The sequence below is a fragment of the Anas acuta genome, chromosome 2 (assembly GCF_963932015.1).
Source record: "Anas acuta chromosome 2, bAnaAcu1.1, whole genome shotgun sequence".
NCBI lineage: Eukaryota > Metazoa > Chordata > Aves > Anseriformes > Anatidae > Anas > Anas acuta.
The window spans coordinates 55,610,991-55,630,907 of NC_088980.1; the positions used below are offsets into that span (position 1 = coordinate 55,610,991).

At 38.0% G+C, this 19,917-nt stretch overlaps 1 protein-coding gene across 1 annotated transcript in view; it reads right to left on the minus strand.

The window, feature by feature from the left end:
- The window catches only part of CNTNAP2 (contactin associated protein 2), a 1,125,334-nt gene that overhangs the window by 93,272 nt on the left and 1,012,145 nt on the right, over positions 1–19,917 (minus strand). Inside the window, exons 17-18 of the mRNA XM_068674838.1 lie at positions 5,225–5,443; positions 2,441–2,677 (exon numbers count right to left, since the gene is read on the minus strand). Coding sequence (XP_068530939.1) covers positions 2,441–2,677; positions 5,225–5,443 — 456 coding nt within the window. The remainder of the gene's footprint in view (positions 1–2,440; positions 2,678–5,224; positions 5,444–19,917) is intronic.

The window sequence follows — 19,917 nt, forward strand, 5'->3', positions numbered from 1 at the left end:
AAGCAATGAAAGTGGCTGAAAACAATAGAGGCTTCAAAAACGTGTTCGTAGACATCTCAGTGTTTTTAGGGAGGGGAGAATGTTGAGGTGTTAATGAAAAATGAACAGAAATATCAGATTTGGGTTGTTTATACATAAATCACTAAAAAGAGAAAATGATTTTTTTTTAAATTTTATTTTAGAGGGAAAGCAGGGAAAAATTCCCTGATCTCCAGCAAATTTTACAAATATTATTTTATTTTATTTTAATAAAATATACTCTGATGTTTTGCTAGTATTTTTTCCACTGTCATTAGTACTCTGTATTTTACCTTTGTATCTAGAAAATATATCTAGTCTTGTCTCATGGGCAAAGAGGATATAATACAAGATTTTTGGAGCTGCTATTGGAAGGAAAAAGTAAGACACTCATCTTTTGCAAGTCAGGAAGTTTGGCAACTTTTACAAGATGTTCCAGTGCTTTACTTGATTTAAAAGGCTTAATTCAAGTTAAATTTACAATGTAAAATTTAATGGGCTGAAAATGAATTCTTTTAAAGAGCTCATTATCAGCACCATTTGTCACAGAGGTTTTACAATTATTTTGATCACAGGATGGTCTCAAAACAGTCTATTTTGTGTTTAATTTATCCTTCAACTTTTACACCAGTGCCCAGTTGTTTTTTACAGAGAAGCCCCATGAAGCCATCTACACTAAATAACACTTGGCGATATTCTAGATGAGTACATTGATTTTCAGGACTAACAGGATGGAAATGTATTTTCTTCATAGAGTCTCAAAGATTTAAATAAATACATTTAGCCTGGAATAGGTTTGATATTTAAGGCAGAAATCTGATATATTGCCTAAATTCCGCAACATGGTATGGTACAGAGATCCCCATGCTAGCACGAGGACATTTGCACAACTCAGTGCTGCCCAGCAACGATAGCTTATAGAGAGAGAGTTTTATGCATGCTCAGTATACTGCAAGCTCATCACACTGCAAGCCTGGACATGCTGCACTCAGCTTTACTTTTGGCAGTAGCTATTAGCTTTACTTCTGACTGTGTGACCTGAATAAAATGACTTGGGCCAATATCTGCAGAAGACATTTGAGAGCCAACTTGCAGACGTTCAGCATTGACTTTCTGAGACTGAACATGTACATGTCCACTCTGGTGCAGTGGAAGATCTGGGTACTTGGCATCTACATAAAGTTAAGCATTGATACAGAAGTACTGAAAAGAGAAAAAATTATGACACTGAAAAGAGAAAAAAATGCCCAAAGTATCACTGTCTGGTTTGTGGGCCTCTGTCTAGACTGGGAGGCTGATAAGGTGAATGAAGAGTGTAATATTACTTCTGTTGTTACAGCAGTGCTTACAGATCAGTGAAATGGGTTTGTCTGTGCTAGGTTCTTAATTGTTTCTCTAATGGTATTTTTTTATTATGTTAGATCCACAGTCAGGAAAAATAAAATATTTAGCTTAGGACAGGTTTTGGCAGAAGTTTGGTGTTCTTCTATTCCTACAAAATAAGAATATCCTATGAAATGTAAGAGAAATGAATGATTTCCACAAAACCTGCAAACTATGCAAACATTGGAAAATTATATTCCATTACGACTTTGTCACAACAATTTCTTGCCAAAATAACAAAAAAAAAAAAAAAAAAGTGAAGATAAGCTAGCTTCCTCACCCTAATATTTTTTAGGAGGTAAGATCCCTTTCTCCTTCACTCCTTTCCTGTCTTTTCTTCTTATTCCTTTCTTGTGAAGGCATATGTATCCATAATAAATTGATCTCTCACAACCATTTTTTTGTATATACTTTATGCATTTCAAAAGGTTTAACATGGTGGTGGGAGCTCTGTAGCTTCTCTTGCCCTAGCAAGATCAATCTCTAGTGCAGTTGAACTTCAAGATGTGATCTGGCTGTGAATAGATAAAACTTTTAATCCAAAAGTTGGTCTCCCAGTTCACAAGATTCAACCCAAAGCTCAGACTTATGTATTTCCAAATATTTTTATGAACCAGAATACATAGATTTTGATTAAATCCACACTTTTTTTTTTTTTTCTAAATAATTAATCAATAGAGGATGGCAATAAAATAAATTTTAATGAATTTATGATTATAGATTTATTTTGATTGGTAACAATTTTAATGTTGAACTATGAAGTTCAACACCTCAAAACTGTCCAATACAGTCTGCCAGACCTGCTATGAGAACAGGTACCCCGATATATTTCTGTTGTTTTGTTATTTGATTTAATTAGTTAACATATATTAGTACTGAGAGATGTAGTTTCATATCACCACATTTAAATCCTGGATGTAATAATGTGACTTGCTTGTAAGAAATATTAAACAGGATTTACTTGTTTAATTAAGAAAAGCTGAAGATTTGATTCTGTTGTTTTCCCATACTCTTCAAGCCTTCTGCGTAAAGCATTTACCTTTAATACAAAATGGTCCATCATATGCAGTTTTGGAGCAGTCACAGGAGTAGCCGTTGTATTTCTCGACACATTTGCCACCGTTTGCGCAGTACATCCCGTAGCTCGTGCAGTGGCCAGAGCAGCCAGGCTTCACCCCTGGTGTGACTTTTGCCCTCTCTTCCAAGTCCAGCGTCACCCCATTCATCCTTAATGAACGAATGCAACCTAGGAAACCCCGCTGGCCTCCTGCAGCACCTGAGCAGGAAAATAAAACCATAAGACAACACTGAACTGATTTTATTGTTACTGTATATGAAATACCCTGCTAAGCTTGTGACAACATCTGGAATTAAATAACTTCTTTGTAAAGATGAAGCATTATCATGTCCTAACGAAATTGAAATCAGTTAAACCTCAGCCTTCAGACCTTATTAAAAGTACACCCAAATAGCGAGTGCCTTTGCTTTACACTGATAAGAGATTAGAGATTCTAGCCCTCCACTCTAAGACTTCAAATTTCAACTCCAAGATTTTTAGAGAGAACAGTGGAAGAAATGGGCTTAGCTCTATCACTAAGATATAGCCCTACTCACCATATAATTAGTAGTTATGAATGTTAATAATAATGCCACAATATGTTATGCACTTCAGTATTTTTCAAAGCCACAGTGGGGAAAGAGGGAAAAGATTTTAATGCCCCTTCTTAGCTGCAGTAGGAAATATAAATGCTCATTTCCAAGCAACATCAGGGATATTGCTTAGTGGCCTGAGTACAGGACACAACACTGAAGAGTTACATTTGGAAATCTAGGTTAGAATGGCTTTTCTTAGCAGTCACTAAGGATAGTTCCTTATTTTCTTTGTAAATGGTGAAAAATGTGATTTCATCTCAGAAAGCCATATCCAGGGCTTGATTAATAATAATAATAATAAAATGCAAGCAAATAACAATGAGTGGCTGTTATCTGTTCTCCTCATGTCTTTGATTACTGCAGTGCCACAGATGCTAAAGAGTCCCCTGTTCCTGAGGAGATCTGAATGCTCATCTTTGCAGAGAACAGAGCCTATTTACCCGGGGGGGAGGGGGGGGGAGGAGGAGGGAAAGGGGCAGAGAACCAAATACAGATGAGATAGGCTGTTTCAAATCAACCACACAGACCAAAAAGTCTGTTTTAAATTCAGCCACTACTAACCAGAAAATTTGGAGTATGAGGAGACAATGCTTGGTCTCTGCTAATGTGAACAGGGCAGAAGTCATTCTGGTGTGGTTCCATTCTATGTAAACTAATATACACCGTGGTGATGAAAAAGATCCTGATACATCTAATTTCTACATCTTTTCCCTCTTAGTGAGTGTCCTAGCCCTTAGGACATGATGTCATTCTCCTTCAGGCTATCTTGTTGGCCCAAGGAATAGTTATTTATTCTGTAGAAAGTGGAGCAGGAAGCACTGGAACAATTCTTATTCAGTGTTATTATCCAGGCCCTGATGTTCAGGGTGTTCATTTGAGATGCTTGAACTCAAATCAATTCTTGTCTAACTCAGGGTAAGAATTTAAATCAGACTGTTCTTTGAGATGTGTGCTCTATTCATCAAGTTATATGAAATAGATCTGATTCAGAAAGAAATAAAATCAGCTGCAGATTTAGACATTCAGCTTTTGGCAATACAGGTACAAAGTATTTCAAAAAATTGTTGGTGTACTAGTTAATTCAAAACTACCTAAAAAAAAATTTAACGGTTATTAACAATTCCCCAAGAACTCAGGCTGGAATATTTCTATTTCCCTGCGGTTTCACAAAAAGTCTTAATATTTCCTTTAAAAGTTTAAGGTTTCCTCTTCTAAAAAACTTCACGTTTCAGCTGATTTGGAAGTAGGCTTTAATTGAGATCATGGTTAGCGGTAAAGTAGAATCTCGGCTTGTAAATAATGGTTGCACCTCTGGTGACACATTATATACATAGTTTGCTGTGACATTGTGCTGTTTACCAAGGCAGTGAAGAATTTAAACATAATTTTAATTCATTTCTGCTTTTGAATCTGCAGTAACTCAGAAAAAATAAGATAATGTCCATTTTTCCTTCCTCCTCCCCCTCTCCCTTTAACAGGTATGTAGAGGAATACGAAATTACTCATCATTTTATGCAGTTCTGATTCCAAGTAATGTCATTTGGTGTATCTACACATTAGAGCCATAGGGCTAACAATCAGAGAAATAGAAATACTGATGGAATAGCATGGCCCAAATTCACTGGAGAACAGCAACTCCAGAAAGTAACTGGACTAACATGGTTCTGGGAAATACATTTGTGTGACAAATATATTGAATGGGAAAACAACCCATGGGACTAAAGGGAAATGACTGCAGTGAGCTGTGAATGAAAAAGCATGGAGAATGACCAGACCTGCTGAGGCTAGGGTGGGCACCGCAGGCTCATACAGTCCTGGCACTATCTATACAAAATTTTTCAATTCCATTGTTAATGTGTGGGTGAGACTCATAAAAAAAATAAAATAAAATAAAAAATAAAAAAGGTGTATGGCACTACTGTCTGCTAGAGTCACTTTCTGTCAGGAGCTGTAGGTTAGGAAAGACAGAAATGATAAGTATCCAGCACAGAATATTTTTCACTTAGCTGATCCTGTTATTTCTACAGCTACGGAGATTCTTCTTTCAGTCACACAAGTACTACTCCAGGAGGGAAAATTACTATGTTAAATTAACTGGTACTGGCAAGACACAAGGCAACGAGAGTCCAGTATTTGACAGCAAAGCCCAGTTACCCACTCCACATCTTACCAACGTAGAGCTGGCTGTACAATTCCAGTCGTGTGTGCCCTTCTGTTGGGGCTTTCCGGACCTCCAGGGGCAGCTGGTCTACCTGCAGACTGGCTTGTTTGACATTTCTCTCAGCATTGACCCGATGCCACTGGTCATCATTCAGCTGGTTGGGAGACCTGACGATGATTTCCACAGGCCCGTTTCCAACATCAAATGAAAAGGAAACCTCTGTAGCAGCTGAAACACCAAGCAAAAGAGAACCCATCTTGTGATGTAAACATAAACACACTTCCTTAACAGAAAGGATTAATTTCTAATAGAAATATGGACTGCCCAGACACCTTTCAGAATTTCTTAGCATATTTAATTCCTCTTAACTTGAACAGAACTTAAAATATTTCCAATAAGTCATTGTGAAAAGTTTCTACAGCATGTGATGGAAATTAAATCGGTTTGACTTGTAAAATTAAACCAAAGCAAATTATATCCTCAAAGAGGATTTTGTATTTCTACTGATAATTTCAATAATATCATAAAAAAAAAAAGAATATCACAAGCTTTTAGAAGAAAAGTTCATTTTTGAATTTAATTATTTTTTATTATTTATTTTTTTTAGGGAGTATGTGTTTTGATAAAAAGTGATACAGATGAAATTTATATATATTTTTTTTCTGAGTGGCAGTGGCAGTTAATTTCTACAATGAGCTAATAAATGCATGAAGCAGTGGTAAAGAAATGTGAAAATTTATGTCTGGAAAAGAAATGGTTTCTTATTTATATTTATAGTATTTTATTTATAATGGATCATTCAAAGAATATTTAGAAATTTTACAAATGACCATCAGCCTCTACTAGACATTCCTCCATGTCATATTCAGTAAACTATATAATTGATACTAGTGGTTATGCAAGGACTAATAAGTGTTTAATTAGCTAATTACTTATAAATGACTAATTAATCACTATAAGTGATTATACAGATATTTTTGACTAAAGAAATACAATTTTGAATTTCCCACTGAAATTTATTTTATAAAAACTAGGGGTTCAAAAATATTTTATAGTGGCAAAACATTAGATGAAAGGTTTACCTTGAAGAGTGAACTTCAACCTATTTAAAGACCTAGGGGGCAAGATCCCTAGTAACTCTGTCCTTAGGGACAAAGGAGCTGAACAGAGTAAGCAACTACTTAAGGATGTTTTCCTCAGAGTACAAGAACTCTCCATCTCCTTGTGTAAGAAATTGAGCAGGGAGAGCAGAAAACCAGCATGGCTGAGCAAGGACCAGTTGGTCAAACACAAGAAGGAAATGCACAGGCAGTGGAAGCAGGGACATGTGCCCTGGGAAGAGTACAGGGATGCTGTGCAGGGATGGGATCAGGAAGGCCAAGGAATGAATGGAACTGAGTTTGGCAAGGGATGCAAAGAATAACAAGAAGGGATTCTGCAGGTACAGTGTTCAGAAAAGAAAGGTCAAGGAAAGCGTACCCCTTCTGATGGATGAGAAGGGTGAACTGGTAATGACAGACATGGAGAAGGCTGAGGTACTCAGCAACTTCTTTGCCTCAGTCTTCACCATCAGACAGGCATTCCTATGTCTATCATTTCCCTGCACCTGAAGATGAGGGGTGGGGAAACAAAGTCATGCCCACTGTAAGCAAAGAGCAAGTTTGAGACCACCTGATAAAACTGAACAGGTACAAGGCTATGGGGACTGATGACATGCATCACAGGGTCCTGAGGGAAATGGCAGATGGAGTTGTCAAGCCTCTCTCCATCATATTTGAAAAGTTTTGACAGTCAGGTGAAGTTCCTGGTGACTGGAAAAATGTAAACATCACTCCCATTTTTAAAAAGGGTAGAAAGGAGGACCCAGGGAACTACAGACTGGTCACTTTTGTGCCTGGAAAGATCATGGAATAGACCCTCCTGGAAGCAGTGTCAAGGCAAATGCAACACAAGGAGGTGATCCAAGAGAGCCAGTTTGGCTTCACCAAGGGCAAATCGTGCCTAACAAATCTGGTGGTCTTCTATGATGGAGTGACCGTATCAGTTGACAAGGGAAGACCAACCAATGTCATCTACTTGGATTTCTGTAAAGCCTTTGACATGTTCCCACATGACATCCTGATCTCCAAATTGGACAGAGATGGATTTGAAGGGTGGACCATTTAGTGGATAAGGAATTGGCTTGAAGGCTGCACCCAGAGAGTGGTGGTCCATTGCTCTATGTCCAGGTGGAGGCCTGTGATGAGTGGTGTCCCTTGGGGGTCTGTCTTGGGACTGGTATTATTTAATATCTTTGTCAATGATATAGACAGTGGGATCAAGTGCACCCTTAGCAAGTTTGCAGATGACACCAAGCTGAGTGGTGCAGTTGATACACCAGAAGGAAGGGACACCATCCAAAGGGACCTGGGCAAGCTTGAGAAGTGGACCCATGTGAACCTTGATGAGGTTCAACGTGTCCAAGTACAAGGTGCTGCACCTAGGTCAGGGCAATCCCAGACATGAAGACAGACTGGGAGAAGAACACATTGTGAGCATCCCTGTAGAGAAAGACTCTATATCTTGATTACATTGATCTAAAATCATGGGATTTTAGTGGACAAAAAACTTGACATGAGCAAGCAGTGTACACTTGCTTCCCAGAAGGCCAACTGCATCCTGGGCTGAATCAAGAGGAGTGGCAGATTGAGGGAGGTGATTGTCCTCCTCTACTCTGCCCTTGTGAGGCACTTGGAGTACTGTATTCATGTTTGAGGCCCCCAGCAAAAGAAGGGTGTTGATCTGTTAAAACAGGTCCAGAAGAGGGCTACTAAGTTGATCAGAGGGTGGTGAGGCACTGGAACTGGTTGCCCAGAGAAGTTGTGGATGCCCCATCCCTGGAGGTGTTCAAGACTAGGTTGAACAAGACACTGGGCAATGTGATCTAGTGGGTGGCATCCCTGCCACCCATGGCAGAGGGGTTGGAATTAGATGATCCTTAGGGTCCCTTCCATCCTAAGCCATTCTATGATTACTAGAAAATGGGTAATCAATGATAGCATTCGCAAAGGAGCATATCAGACAGAAAAAGACAACTAAGACTTCCATTTATTTATTTATTTCTGTGTGTGCTTTGCTTGTTTATTTGTTTGTTTGTTTTGAAATAACATAAAGCTGTAGTGCCATTTCATTTTTCTGAAAAATCTCTGGTGACCAATAGTGTTCTCAGTGGTACAGTTGTAATTTCTTGTATGTACCAGAAGTCTAATACAAAATTTATCAGCACATCTGATAAATTGTGGTAGAAGCAACACTCCATGATCATTGTCATTAAGAACACTGATTAACAGTGAGTATTTTTGTACATGGCCTAGAAGATTTCCACATGATTTTCACAGATTAAATTAAACTATACACATTTTTAAGCAATCTGGAAGGACTGGAATAAATGTTTCACAGATAATGTTATTTCAATCAAAATTTGTTATACAAAAAACACATTTTTTATTTCATTAAAAGAAACATCAAAATCATACTTAATTGCTGATGTACTCCCTGTTCGGTGCTGAATGAAATAATTTCATTTATTGAATGAGCTGTCATTCATGAACCATGAATTTAGCCTATTTGACCTTCTGCACTTTACAAGACAGAAAAAATGTATGTGCCAAAACTCACCATTCAAGAAATAAAGCTTTTGTTTTTATGTTATCATGCCTTATAATTTCAGGGGTCTGCCAATAAACTCAGGCATGCTACGAATTAGAATACTTTCTCCAGTACTTAAGTTGTATGTTACATCCATGTATATTTTAAAGAGGATGTGTATTTGTGTATTTAAATTTTACTTTGAAGAAACCTTTCAAATCTCTTCACTGCCAGGCTTGAGTAGCTCCCAAGAGCTGTCTGTCTCAAGGACTGTAAAATGAGAACTCCTTAGTAGAATTTCCTCTTATTCTGATCCAACTGATGGCACTGTTGATATTGCACATGGATGCCTTGAGGGTGAACCCATCCAGGATTTTGAAAACTGCTCACAAAATGCTAAGTACTAGGTGAAGGTTCTTAAGACACAAAAACTGTGGAAAAAAAAAAGGGGGGGGGGGGAGGGGGAAGGTAGGAATTACAACCCTCCTTAGAGTCAGTTTTCTATGCCTGTCTCCCTATTTCTCTTCCTCTTTCTTGTTATATTTTCTCTGAAATACATACTTTCATCCCCTCCCTTGTACTTTGTTTCTTTTAACTCTCCTGATGTATTTTTATAACCTTCAATGAGACTCATTGATGTTTTAGTTGACTTATATCAAAGGGAAAACCTAGCTTCCTTAGGATCCTTTTGAAATTCCATTCTTAGAACATAAATGCCTTGTTATGGCTAGATTCAGAGCTCACTTACTAGCTGTAAAACAGCATACAACAATAAGCTATGAATTGTAGACTAAAAAGTGCCAGACAGATATTGCTTCCCTCCACCTTGCTTGCTTGTTCCATGAAAACAGCAGCTTGTAAATATTCTACCTCTGGATAAGCAACATCTGCCAAACTTTTTAGACTTTTTTTTTTTTTTTTTTTTTTAATACACCTTTGACAAAGGGCTTACTGACTAGACCAGAAGACGGAATTCAATGAAATGATTCACTGAAATACTTCCAGTTGACTTAATAGACTCTGGATAGGAAAGGAAGACTTTCCAGGATTTGATAGCATAGAAAAATATCTTGTCCACCTTTCCCACTTACACTCTGGCAGCTGAGTAGTATTACAAAGTCATCTATAAATTACCTGGCCTGCTAACTTCATTTGCACTGGGGTGAGAGACGGCTGTTCCAATGCTGACATTGAAACAGCACTGGTAACTTGTTCCTGGCTGCTGATGCTACCCTGAAGTGCTGTAATGGAACACAGTATCTGCTTTGAGGATGCCACATCTCATAGCATCATGGAATCTCACTTATCAACTAAAAATTAAAACCACCAAAAGAACATCTCAGAGAGAAATTGCTGATACAAATTGCTGGATTGTAATGCAGGAATTTCTGTGTAGCTTGACTGACTGTTAATAATCGGTTAGTTGTCAAAAATCATGGCCATATTTACAGCAATTGAACTAAGCATCTTGAAGATTTCATCATTTATCAAATTCTCAAATGAAATGGTCATTTGAACTAATGAGCAAAAGCTTCACTCATGTGACCAAATAGCAGTGGACATCTAAGCCCATGACTGCAGCCATCCCTGAGCTAAGTGCCAAATGAACTAGCTCTGGAAGCTGTACAGCTGCATTAACATGATGCTGTGCCAAAAGTAATTAGTCCTAATGAGAGGCTCTACTGTACCTAGGATCAAACACAGCATTGCTGAGTCTTGATCTGTGTGGACATACTATCTTTCCAGAATTAGTGCAGATTTAAGAAGAGATTGGACTGTGCACTTAGTCACATGATCTGAACTTTTGGGTAGACCTGTGCGGTGTCAAGAGTTGGACTTGATGATCCTTAAGGGTCCCTTCCAATTCAGGATATTCTATGATTCTATGATATCTCTCTAATATAGTGGTTCATTGCATAGACAACACATTCTGTGTTTGCCTACAGATTAAGAAGCCAAACAAGAAAAGTCATGCAGCTTTACACTTTCTCGAATCTTACCCAGTCAGTATAGTAAATGAAGATGGAAGGTAGGAAAAATAGTTACTAGTGCAGATAACTATCAACTAAACCAAGAAACTAAGCTCCAGGAGTAACCCTGGAGTCAAAACTGGGTTCAGTCTTGTTCAGTATCCAATCTGTCATCTGCCCCTGGATGATGGGGACAGAGTGCACACTAGGCTGGTTTGCTGGTCACATAAAACTGTGAGGCTGAAACACTCTGTTCATGATAAAAAACAGAGGGACTTCAGCAGGCTGGAGAAACAAGCTGACAGGAACCTCATACAATTCAACAGGGAAAAGTACAAAGTCCTACACCTGAGGAGGAACAACCCCAGGCACCACGACATGCTGAAAAGCAGCTTTGCAGAAAAGGCTCTCGGAGCCCTGGTGGACACCAAGTTGAATGTGAGACAGCAATGTGTCCTTGTGCCAAAGAAGGTGAAATGGTCTCCTGGGCTGCATTAGGCAAACCATTACCAGCAGCTTGAGGGAGGTGATCCCTCGCCTCTAATCAGCTCTGGTGAGGCCACATCTGAAGTGGTGTACCCAGTTTTGGGCTCCTCAGTACAAGAGAGATGTGGACATCCTGGAGAGAGCTCAACAGAGGACCAAGAGGATGGTTAAGGGATGGAGAATTTTTCCTCTGAGGAAAGGCTGAGTGAGCTGGGGCTGTTCTGCCTGGAGAAGAGAAGGCTCAAGGGGGGACCCTATCAATGTATAGAAATACCTGAAGGGAGGCTGCAAAGAAGATGGAGCTACTTTTCAGTGTTGCCCAGTGGCAAGAGAAGTGGCAATAGGTACAAACTGAAACACAGGAAGCTCGGTCTGAACATCTGGAAAAGTCTTTACTCTGAGAATGACTGAGCTTTCTACTGGGATTTAGTTGAAGTCCACTGTCATTGTTTCACCAGCTTATGTGGAAAAGAAGGCTGATGCACTGTAGCACTAGTATTTTGCTTATGATATCATTTTTTTTCTGTTTCTCTCGATTAACCATTTAATGATGAATGCTTGCTTTGCTGGATGGAATTAGAACATAACTGTGAACTTGTTTACTGAAGCTCATGCTAGATAAGGCTACAGTGATCCTAGGAGGTGGAAGGAAGAAGCTAAAAAGCATAGCAAATATCAGTCTATCACTTGCAGTAAAAGTGTATTTCTGGAGCACATCAAGAGGATGGTTTTCTGTCTTCAGATGGATAGATGATTTAGTGTCTACCAAACACAGATATTGCTATTGGGACCTGCCTTTTGTGATGATTAAAAATGCAAGTTATTTCTGTGTCGTGTATGCTTCAGTTCCAAAAAAAAATCAAATCACAAAGTTCTACATTTTCCATTTTTCTCTGTTGCGTGTTTAGTCCTCTTGGGTCTCACTAGCAAAGCCAAAGAAATTACAGACATTACTAAATTAACAAACAAATACATAAATAAAAGTAGGCCATTATTCTGCTAGTCTGTTGGTTAGTCTGCGGCGTCAAGCTTAGTTCTGTTGTACACATGCCACTTGCACAAATATTCATGCTTGTGTATATAATCCAAAAGATTTGCAGACATATTTCAGTGCTTCATTATAGCTATTTTACATGGAGTTCAGCTAGCAACACTTTTTTCTCCCCTCACTGTCTTTCAGTATTGAAGGGAATAACAGAGTACAATTCTGTGTAGAGTCATCTCCTCAAGTAGGCAATTACAATTGCAATGTTTCAATACTGCTATTAAAAGTGGGCTATTCAGTATTGTAGCCTGCCCTCAAAAGGTTGAGAAGTTGGATGTATAAAGAACATGTGCCAGATGCAGCACTTCTCAGTTACAACTTGTTTCTGGTCAAAAGCCATTATGTCAGTGAGACATTGTGTTTCTATGCACATGCAAGACTAGATTACTCCTTTGGAGCAGGAGCTGGAGTACAGAACAGTGCAGACTTACAATCCTTCCCTGAATTTTCCCTGGGGTGGTCTAACCTGTTGTCTGATAGCAGCTGAGGGGGAATTTTTAACTGCTGTAAATGTGTCTTTACCTTTTCCAAAATGCACAGGCTACCTGCAACTGGCTAAATGCTCTCCAGGTGCAAGGTAGTAAAAAAGAATGTTCCTGGCTTCTCTGACCTTGTGGAGAGACACTAATTCTATGCATTTCTACAGGCAGACAACCACTTACAAATGCAATTAGCAGTATTTTGGAAAGCAGTAAGACTCCTGGAGCTCAATATGAAGGGAAAACAGAACTGGATAGTGTACCTTCCTCATGAATAAGCATCTATGAGAGGACCTTTATAAGAAGGGATTTGATTTTGGTAATGACTAAGAATCAGATATTTTTATTTAATTTTAGAATAAACACAACTATCAAATAACCAATCAAACATAAATGTCAGCCTTTCTACATAATAAATTAAATTGCTTTGGGGGACAAAAATATTATATTAAAATGAAAGTACCAAATTTTCTCACGAATTATCATGCAAAGGCCAAACACGCCCTCGGAATTATTTATTATCATTATTTATTAATAACTTCAGTTATGCTAACTGCACTCCAGCTGTCTTGTAGATAAGCACTTGGAAACAACTCATATTTTTTATGGTTATATTTTAGTTTATATAGCAATTTTCAGCTGTAGACATCGAGAATGAAAAATTACATTACCAGTACTGCATAAATAGGGAACCAAATAAAAGATATGTGAAAGAACTTGTTTAATGTCAAACAACAGATGACCAGAACAGGGCATGAAAAGATACCTACTTGCTTTATTTCTAAGGCAATACAATTTCAGATAGATGATGTTACTTCCCATTCATACAGCCCTCTTCCAATAACTACTTAGCAGTTTGGAAGAAAGAAAGGAAAGGTGACTCAGTTGAAGGTCTTGTTGATCTCATGAAAGGTACTAAAGCTTAAAAAAAAATATAGCAGCAATGACTTCTGGTCTTTTTTGTGAGAGATGATTCACAAAAAGGGAACTGAAGTCAGTATGCTGAATATAAAAGGAGAGGAGGAGTATGCTTTCCTATCTGTAGTGGGAAATAATATACTTCATTAAACTTTTTAAACTCCAGTGCTTTACCATAGAACTGCACTGGTTTCAAACAACAAAAGACACCACAACAAGGGGAATGCACAGACATCAAAACACAGCTCTCTCATGTAGCGTTCTAAGGGTTTTGTGTAACAGTTAGTTATTTTTTTATTGTATAAAAGGCAAAATAAAAGTCATAAAATCACACAATATCCTGAGTTGGAAGTGACTGACAAGGATCTGCAAGTTCAACTCCTGGGTTCACAAAGGACCACCCAAAAATCCAACTATGTGTTTAAGAGCTTCTTGAGCTCTGACAGGCTCAGTGCTGTGACCACTGCCCTGGGGAGCCTGTCCCAGTGCCTGACGACCCTCTGGGTGCAGAACCTTTTCCTAACACCCATCCTGACCCTCCCCTGTCCCAGCTCCATGATGTTCCCTCAGATCCTGTCACTGTCCTCAGAGAGCAGAGCTCAGCATCTGCCCCTTGGCTCCCTTGTGAGGGAGCTGCAGGCCACCATGAGGCCTCCCCTCAGCCTGCTCTGCTCTGGGCTGAACAAACCAAGGGACCTCAGCTGCTCCTCATACCTCTTCCCATCTAGACCCTTCACTACCTTCATAGCCCTCCTTTGGACACTTGAAGTGTTCAAATGTATGTGCTACCATTCATGAAATCCAATTATGGTGGGAGCATGGTAAAATATCAGAGCTTTTTAAGAGGAGAGGAGAAAGAGTCTCCTTTCCATAAGAAAAATTGCTGGGAAGTTGGCATGGTTTTAAAATTACTGAGCGATGGGACTGGCTGTTTATCAACTCCTCCTCCTCAAATATGTTGCATTTGAATCTCACAAAAATCACCCAAATTTGTGATTTTTTAATGTGATTTACATCACATTAAAAGTTGTAATAGCCTTGTGCAAGCCTGAAAAGTAGACATCAAGACTGTCATTTTTTTTTTTTTAATGATGTGATTTTGAGAAAAAACGCATTGCTTATGTGCTTTTCTTCCTCTTTTGTGGTGTTTTTCTTATTCCATAGCTCGTGGAATGGGTGTAAGTTCTGCTGGAGATTGTGGTTAAGACTTGTAAAGGTATTCAAATGCCTGGGTTGTAGCTGCCAGGAAACTTTAAAAATCTGGCCAGGTGCTCAATGTGATATGAGTTGATTGATTTTTCTGCCTGGACATGTAGCTTTTTGTCATTTGTAGTGGCTGGTTTATAAGCAATTTTTCACTGCTTTTATTTATTTCTCTGTGCTTGTGCAGGGGTCACCATCAGGGTAAGGACCCTGTTGTGCTGTACTAACAAAATAGTACAGTCCATCCAAAAAATATGACATAAGTTTACTTTTAGTGTAGTTACTCTGTATATATGAAGAGAGCAGGGGCAGGGTAGATGAACCCTGGTACTGTGGATTCTTTTAATTTTTTATTATTCTTTTTATTTTTAAATTTAAACAAAGATTTTCTCTGAAAACTATTGTTATAATTATTTACTGTTGACAGTGTTCACGGTGGATGCCCCAAAATGGAGATGATGTCTTTGAGGAAAATATATCTAAAAAATATGAAAATAAGGACTATCATGGACTGGTATGGAGACATAGAGACTGAACTGACATTTTGGAGGTAAAAATATGTGCCCTGACTTCATGGTAATTAGAGGTAGAAAACTTCTGCAACACACTGGTGGAGGATGAAGGCTACGGCCATGCTGTATGTACTCATTTTTGAATGCTATCTGAGTGAGGGACCTGCCTGTTTCAGACTCCTTTCCCTAACTACCTTACTTCACTGTATGCATGAGTCTCATGAAATGTAATGCCAACAGGACACCCATTCCTGTTTCTTACTGTAGTAGTAAAAACATAAAGGAGTGAGTGAAAGGATTTATATCTGTAAATAACATTTACTATTTTTAATTCATATTGACAGAGAGCTTTCTCTAGTACTTGAGTAGACACAAAATGTTCTATTGTAATCCAGACTCTATTTTATAAACAAAGTCAAGATGTTTAGATCAAGAGGATATAAAATACCTAATTTACATAAGATTATGTAATAGCAGTCTTGTGATAGTAACTGTTTTTATGATTTTCTTAAAAAAATAAATTCATTCTTTTATTAGATTTTTAATAAAATTGTTAGGAAAATCTGTGGCCAAAACTTTAGATGATAATTTAAAATTTACCACATTATGATGTTCTTGCAAACACTTAATCCAAAAATGATTATATTCACTTGAATCAATTGGCATAGTTTGAATTAATCCTGTGCATAAAGATTTGAAGTATCATGGATACAATTGTATCATTAGCAAAAATACCTCCTCTTTCACTGTATCTTATTATATTAAATGTTTCTCTACTTTAAAACTGTATTCCTTTGGTGAAAGCAATAAAAAAATGTTTAGAATTTTCATAGACTAACTAAGCAATTTCCAACACTTTATGTTTAAAGGCCAACTGAAAGAAAAGAAAAGGAAAGAAAAGGAAAGAAAAGGAAAGAAAAGGAAAGAAAAGGAAAGAAAAGGAAAGAAAAGGAAAGAAAAGGAAAGGAAAGGAAAGGAAAGGAAAGGAAAGGAAAGGAAAGAAAAGAAAAGAAAAGAAAAGAAAAGAAAAGAAAAGAAAAGAAAAGAAAAGAAAAGAAAAGAAAAGAAAAGAAAAGAAAAGAAAAGAAAAGAAAAGAAAAGAAAAGAAAAGAAAAGAAAAAGTAGATTGCAAGGTACCAAAACCCTATTTAAATCACTGAGGAGAAAGATTCCCGAGAACATCTAAATGAAATAGGACCAGATGTCCAACTGGATTCAGGTTATAGGAAGCAATGTAGTTTGGTTGGACCATTTCAGATTTTGTCACTCACAGTGTTTCAAAGTATGGGATAATATTGAGGATTAGTAATAAAGGTAATTAAAGAGTAAACCACTATGGATGACATTGCAGTGAGTGTCTGCTATAGATCACCTGACTAGAACACATGCATGAGGCATTGCACAGACAGCTAGAAGCAGCCTCATGTTCACAGGCCCTGGTCCTTATGGGATACTTGGGTCACACCAACATCTATTGGAAGGACAACACGGCAGAGCATAAGCAGTCAAGGAGGTTCCTGTAAAGTGTCGACAACTACTTCCTGACATAGATCATACAGATGCCAAAAAAAAGAGACGCTCATATTCACAAACAAGGAGGGGCCTGTTAGGAGTGTTAAGGTTAAAGACAACTTTGCCTGCAATGACCATGAAATGGTGGATTTCAGTATCCTGAAAGCAGGGAGGAAGGTGAAAAGGGAGATCACAACCCCTGATTTCAGAAAGGTAGATTTTGGAGAAAGTCATTTCCAGCTCCAGACAGTTTTAGCCAGTTCTCCATCCAAGTTGTTTATTTGCTACCTTTGGCTTGCTCCCAAACACCAGAGCACCTATCCCCATATGCAGATTAGATATAAAGATAAAGGTGGAACTAGTGTTTTCAGAAGGGTCATAAACTGCCCTTTTTAAATATCAAGTTTTCTTCACCACTTGCCTCAGCTGGAAAGAAATCTTACCTTGAAAAAAATGATGCTTGTGTTTTTTTTTGGTCTTAGGATGAGAGTTTGCAAAAGTTGTAAAAACATTTGGATCAAAAATTTCCCTGAAGAAATTTAATTTTAATTTTTATTTTCAATTTAATTTGATAGTTTCCCACTGGCCCCTGGGATGAAGGGATTCCTAAGTGTGCTTTACTTTCTCTGTATATAGGTTTGAAATTACAACATTCTTTGATGTGTGGCTATGCAACATGCTCTCATAGGGGGCTGTTTTTCGAAAAAATGATCTGTTGCTAGGAAAGCAAAACAAACAAACAATAACAACAACAAATAAACCACAACAATGAAGGTCACACCAGTTTCCCTACTCAGCTACAAAGATAAAGCAGTGGAATATGTAAAGCTGTATTTACATTAACATAAGGGAATTTTAAGAGTATCATGTAGAAAATTCATTGATAGGTTAGAATTCCATTTTAGGATGCCCTTGGAGAAAGAAGTGATGAAGTTATTAAAATCTGTAAAACATATATATTAATCAGTCATGTTTTAGAGCATTAAGTCTGGAGGAATGAATGCTGTCTAGGAAGAATCAAACAGCAATGCAAATCATGTTCCCTGGCCCATCACTGCTTTGTCTCATTTCAAAAAAGTTACTTACATCTCAGCTAAATAGCCTAGAAACAGCGTAGCACAAGAAGCAATATGGCACTTTTCTCTTCAAGTGCAAATGTTAGATATTAAAGTGCTGTTGGTATCCCTCGCCCACAAAGTAAGCCGACTCATCCTGGAGACATCCTGCTGCTCTCATTAGCAAGCTACCCCATGCAATCCTTTTCACAGCAGCTAAGTTCACTGATCACTCCTTGGGGAGACTTTTAGGGTGGCTTGCATTGCAGGGGTTATCAGCCAAGTGATGTCTCTGAATGTAGGGGCTGTAAATATTTCTAGCTTTCTGCAATAAATTAATAAGAAAACTCCTTCCTCTCTTACAAGTTCATGCCAGGATCAAACACAAGTTGACCTTTCTTTTTCTAAGCCTTGTCTTTTCTTTTTTTCTCCTGCTGTAAAACTGTCTTCCTGTTTGCTTATTTCAGAATAATAACAGTGGGATACAATTCATTAGTGTCTGTAAATTGCTTGGAGGTGCTGGGATGAGAGGAGCTACAGAAATGCACAGAATATCTTTTTCATTACAATATTATGACAGTGGCATTAAGAGAGTTTTCTGAAAACAATTTAACTCTCTACTGGCTTTTTAGAGCAATGATCCTGGGAATTTAATACAAAACAGCGTTAGTAGATGCTTTCTCCCAGATTATCAAGAATAGGTCCCATTCAAAACTTGCTTTCAGGAACACATTTCTCTTGTTCAGAAAATTCAAATTCAGTTTATTTGACAAACACCTCACAGGTATACAGTAGCTGGATTTTTATATTCATAACTCTCTGCAGTCTTCAAGAAACACCTCCTAAATGTATAAAAACATGTTCTTCAACATTTTATCCTAGTCAGATTTGTTGACATTCCACCAGATTTTAGGTAGCCTCTTGCTTGCTGCAAAGTTTTGAGTAAGGATCCTGGAGACCTATTTCCCTCTACCCTGATGGCTCTCCTTTCAAGAAGCTCTAGGCAGGCTCAGTTGCACAAAGCTATCATTTCCAGGAAGGAGTGGCTACAAAGAAGATTTGAGCAGGGAGGTGAACTGAAAGTCTTCAAGAATTCAAAGTGAAATTCTTGGCATGTTTTATATAGCAACATTTGACAGTAGAATGCTTACAAAAAATAAGAGCATTAAGATATCTTGTGAAGAGCTCAAGGATCCCTATCATTGTTGTCTGATATACAGATTGCTGTTTAGTCTGTTTTGTCATGCTAGGTCTGCTTCCAACCTCAGCACCAATGGAAGTGGAGGTAAAGGCAGGGGATTAATCAGGGCAATGGCCAGCTGAACTGGTTCGGTGTAGTAGTAAGTCTCTTATGGTAGATCTGTGTAGCTGATGGGCCACTCAGTTTATTTCAGTTCGCAGAAGTACTGCATACTGTAAGCAACTCCCTATCATGTTGCAGAACAAGTGCCAGCTCTGTTGTATGTACATGCAATAAATATATAGAGAGTGTATACTAATTTTTAATTATGATGTTAGGTACATGCTGGGGGAAAGAATGAGGGGCTATGAGAAAGATATTTGCTGTTGCCTAACTGTTTCTCTAACTTTTTCAAACTATTTTGTGGATTGCATTTATGAAAAGCGTGGACAAGGAACATGTCAGGTTGCAGTCCTCTGGGTCCTAAAAGGTAGGTCAAGGCTAAAGGAAGAAAATGAAAGCCTTAGAATAAACGAATAAATTGTGTTCTTAGTGGTGTCATATGAGGACTGGATTTGGCATTAAACCTGACCAAAACTGTATAGAAAATCTCTAAAGGAAAAAACATAATTTTTCTTGCCCTAAAAATAATTTTAATTTAAAAACATATATAGAAAATTTGACCAAAGATGTGTGGTTTCCTAAAGCACTGATT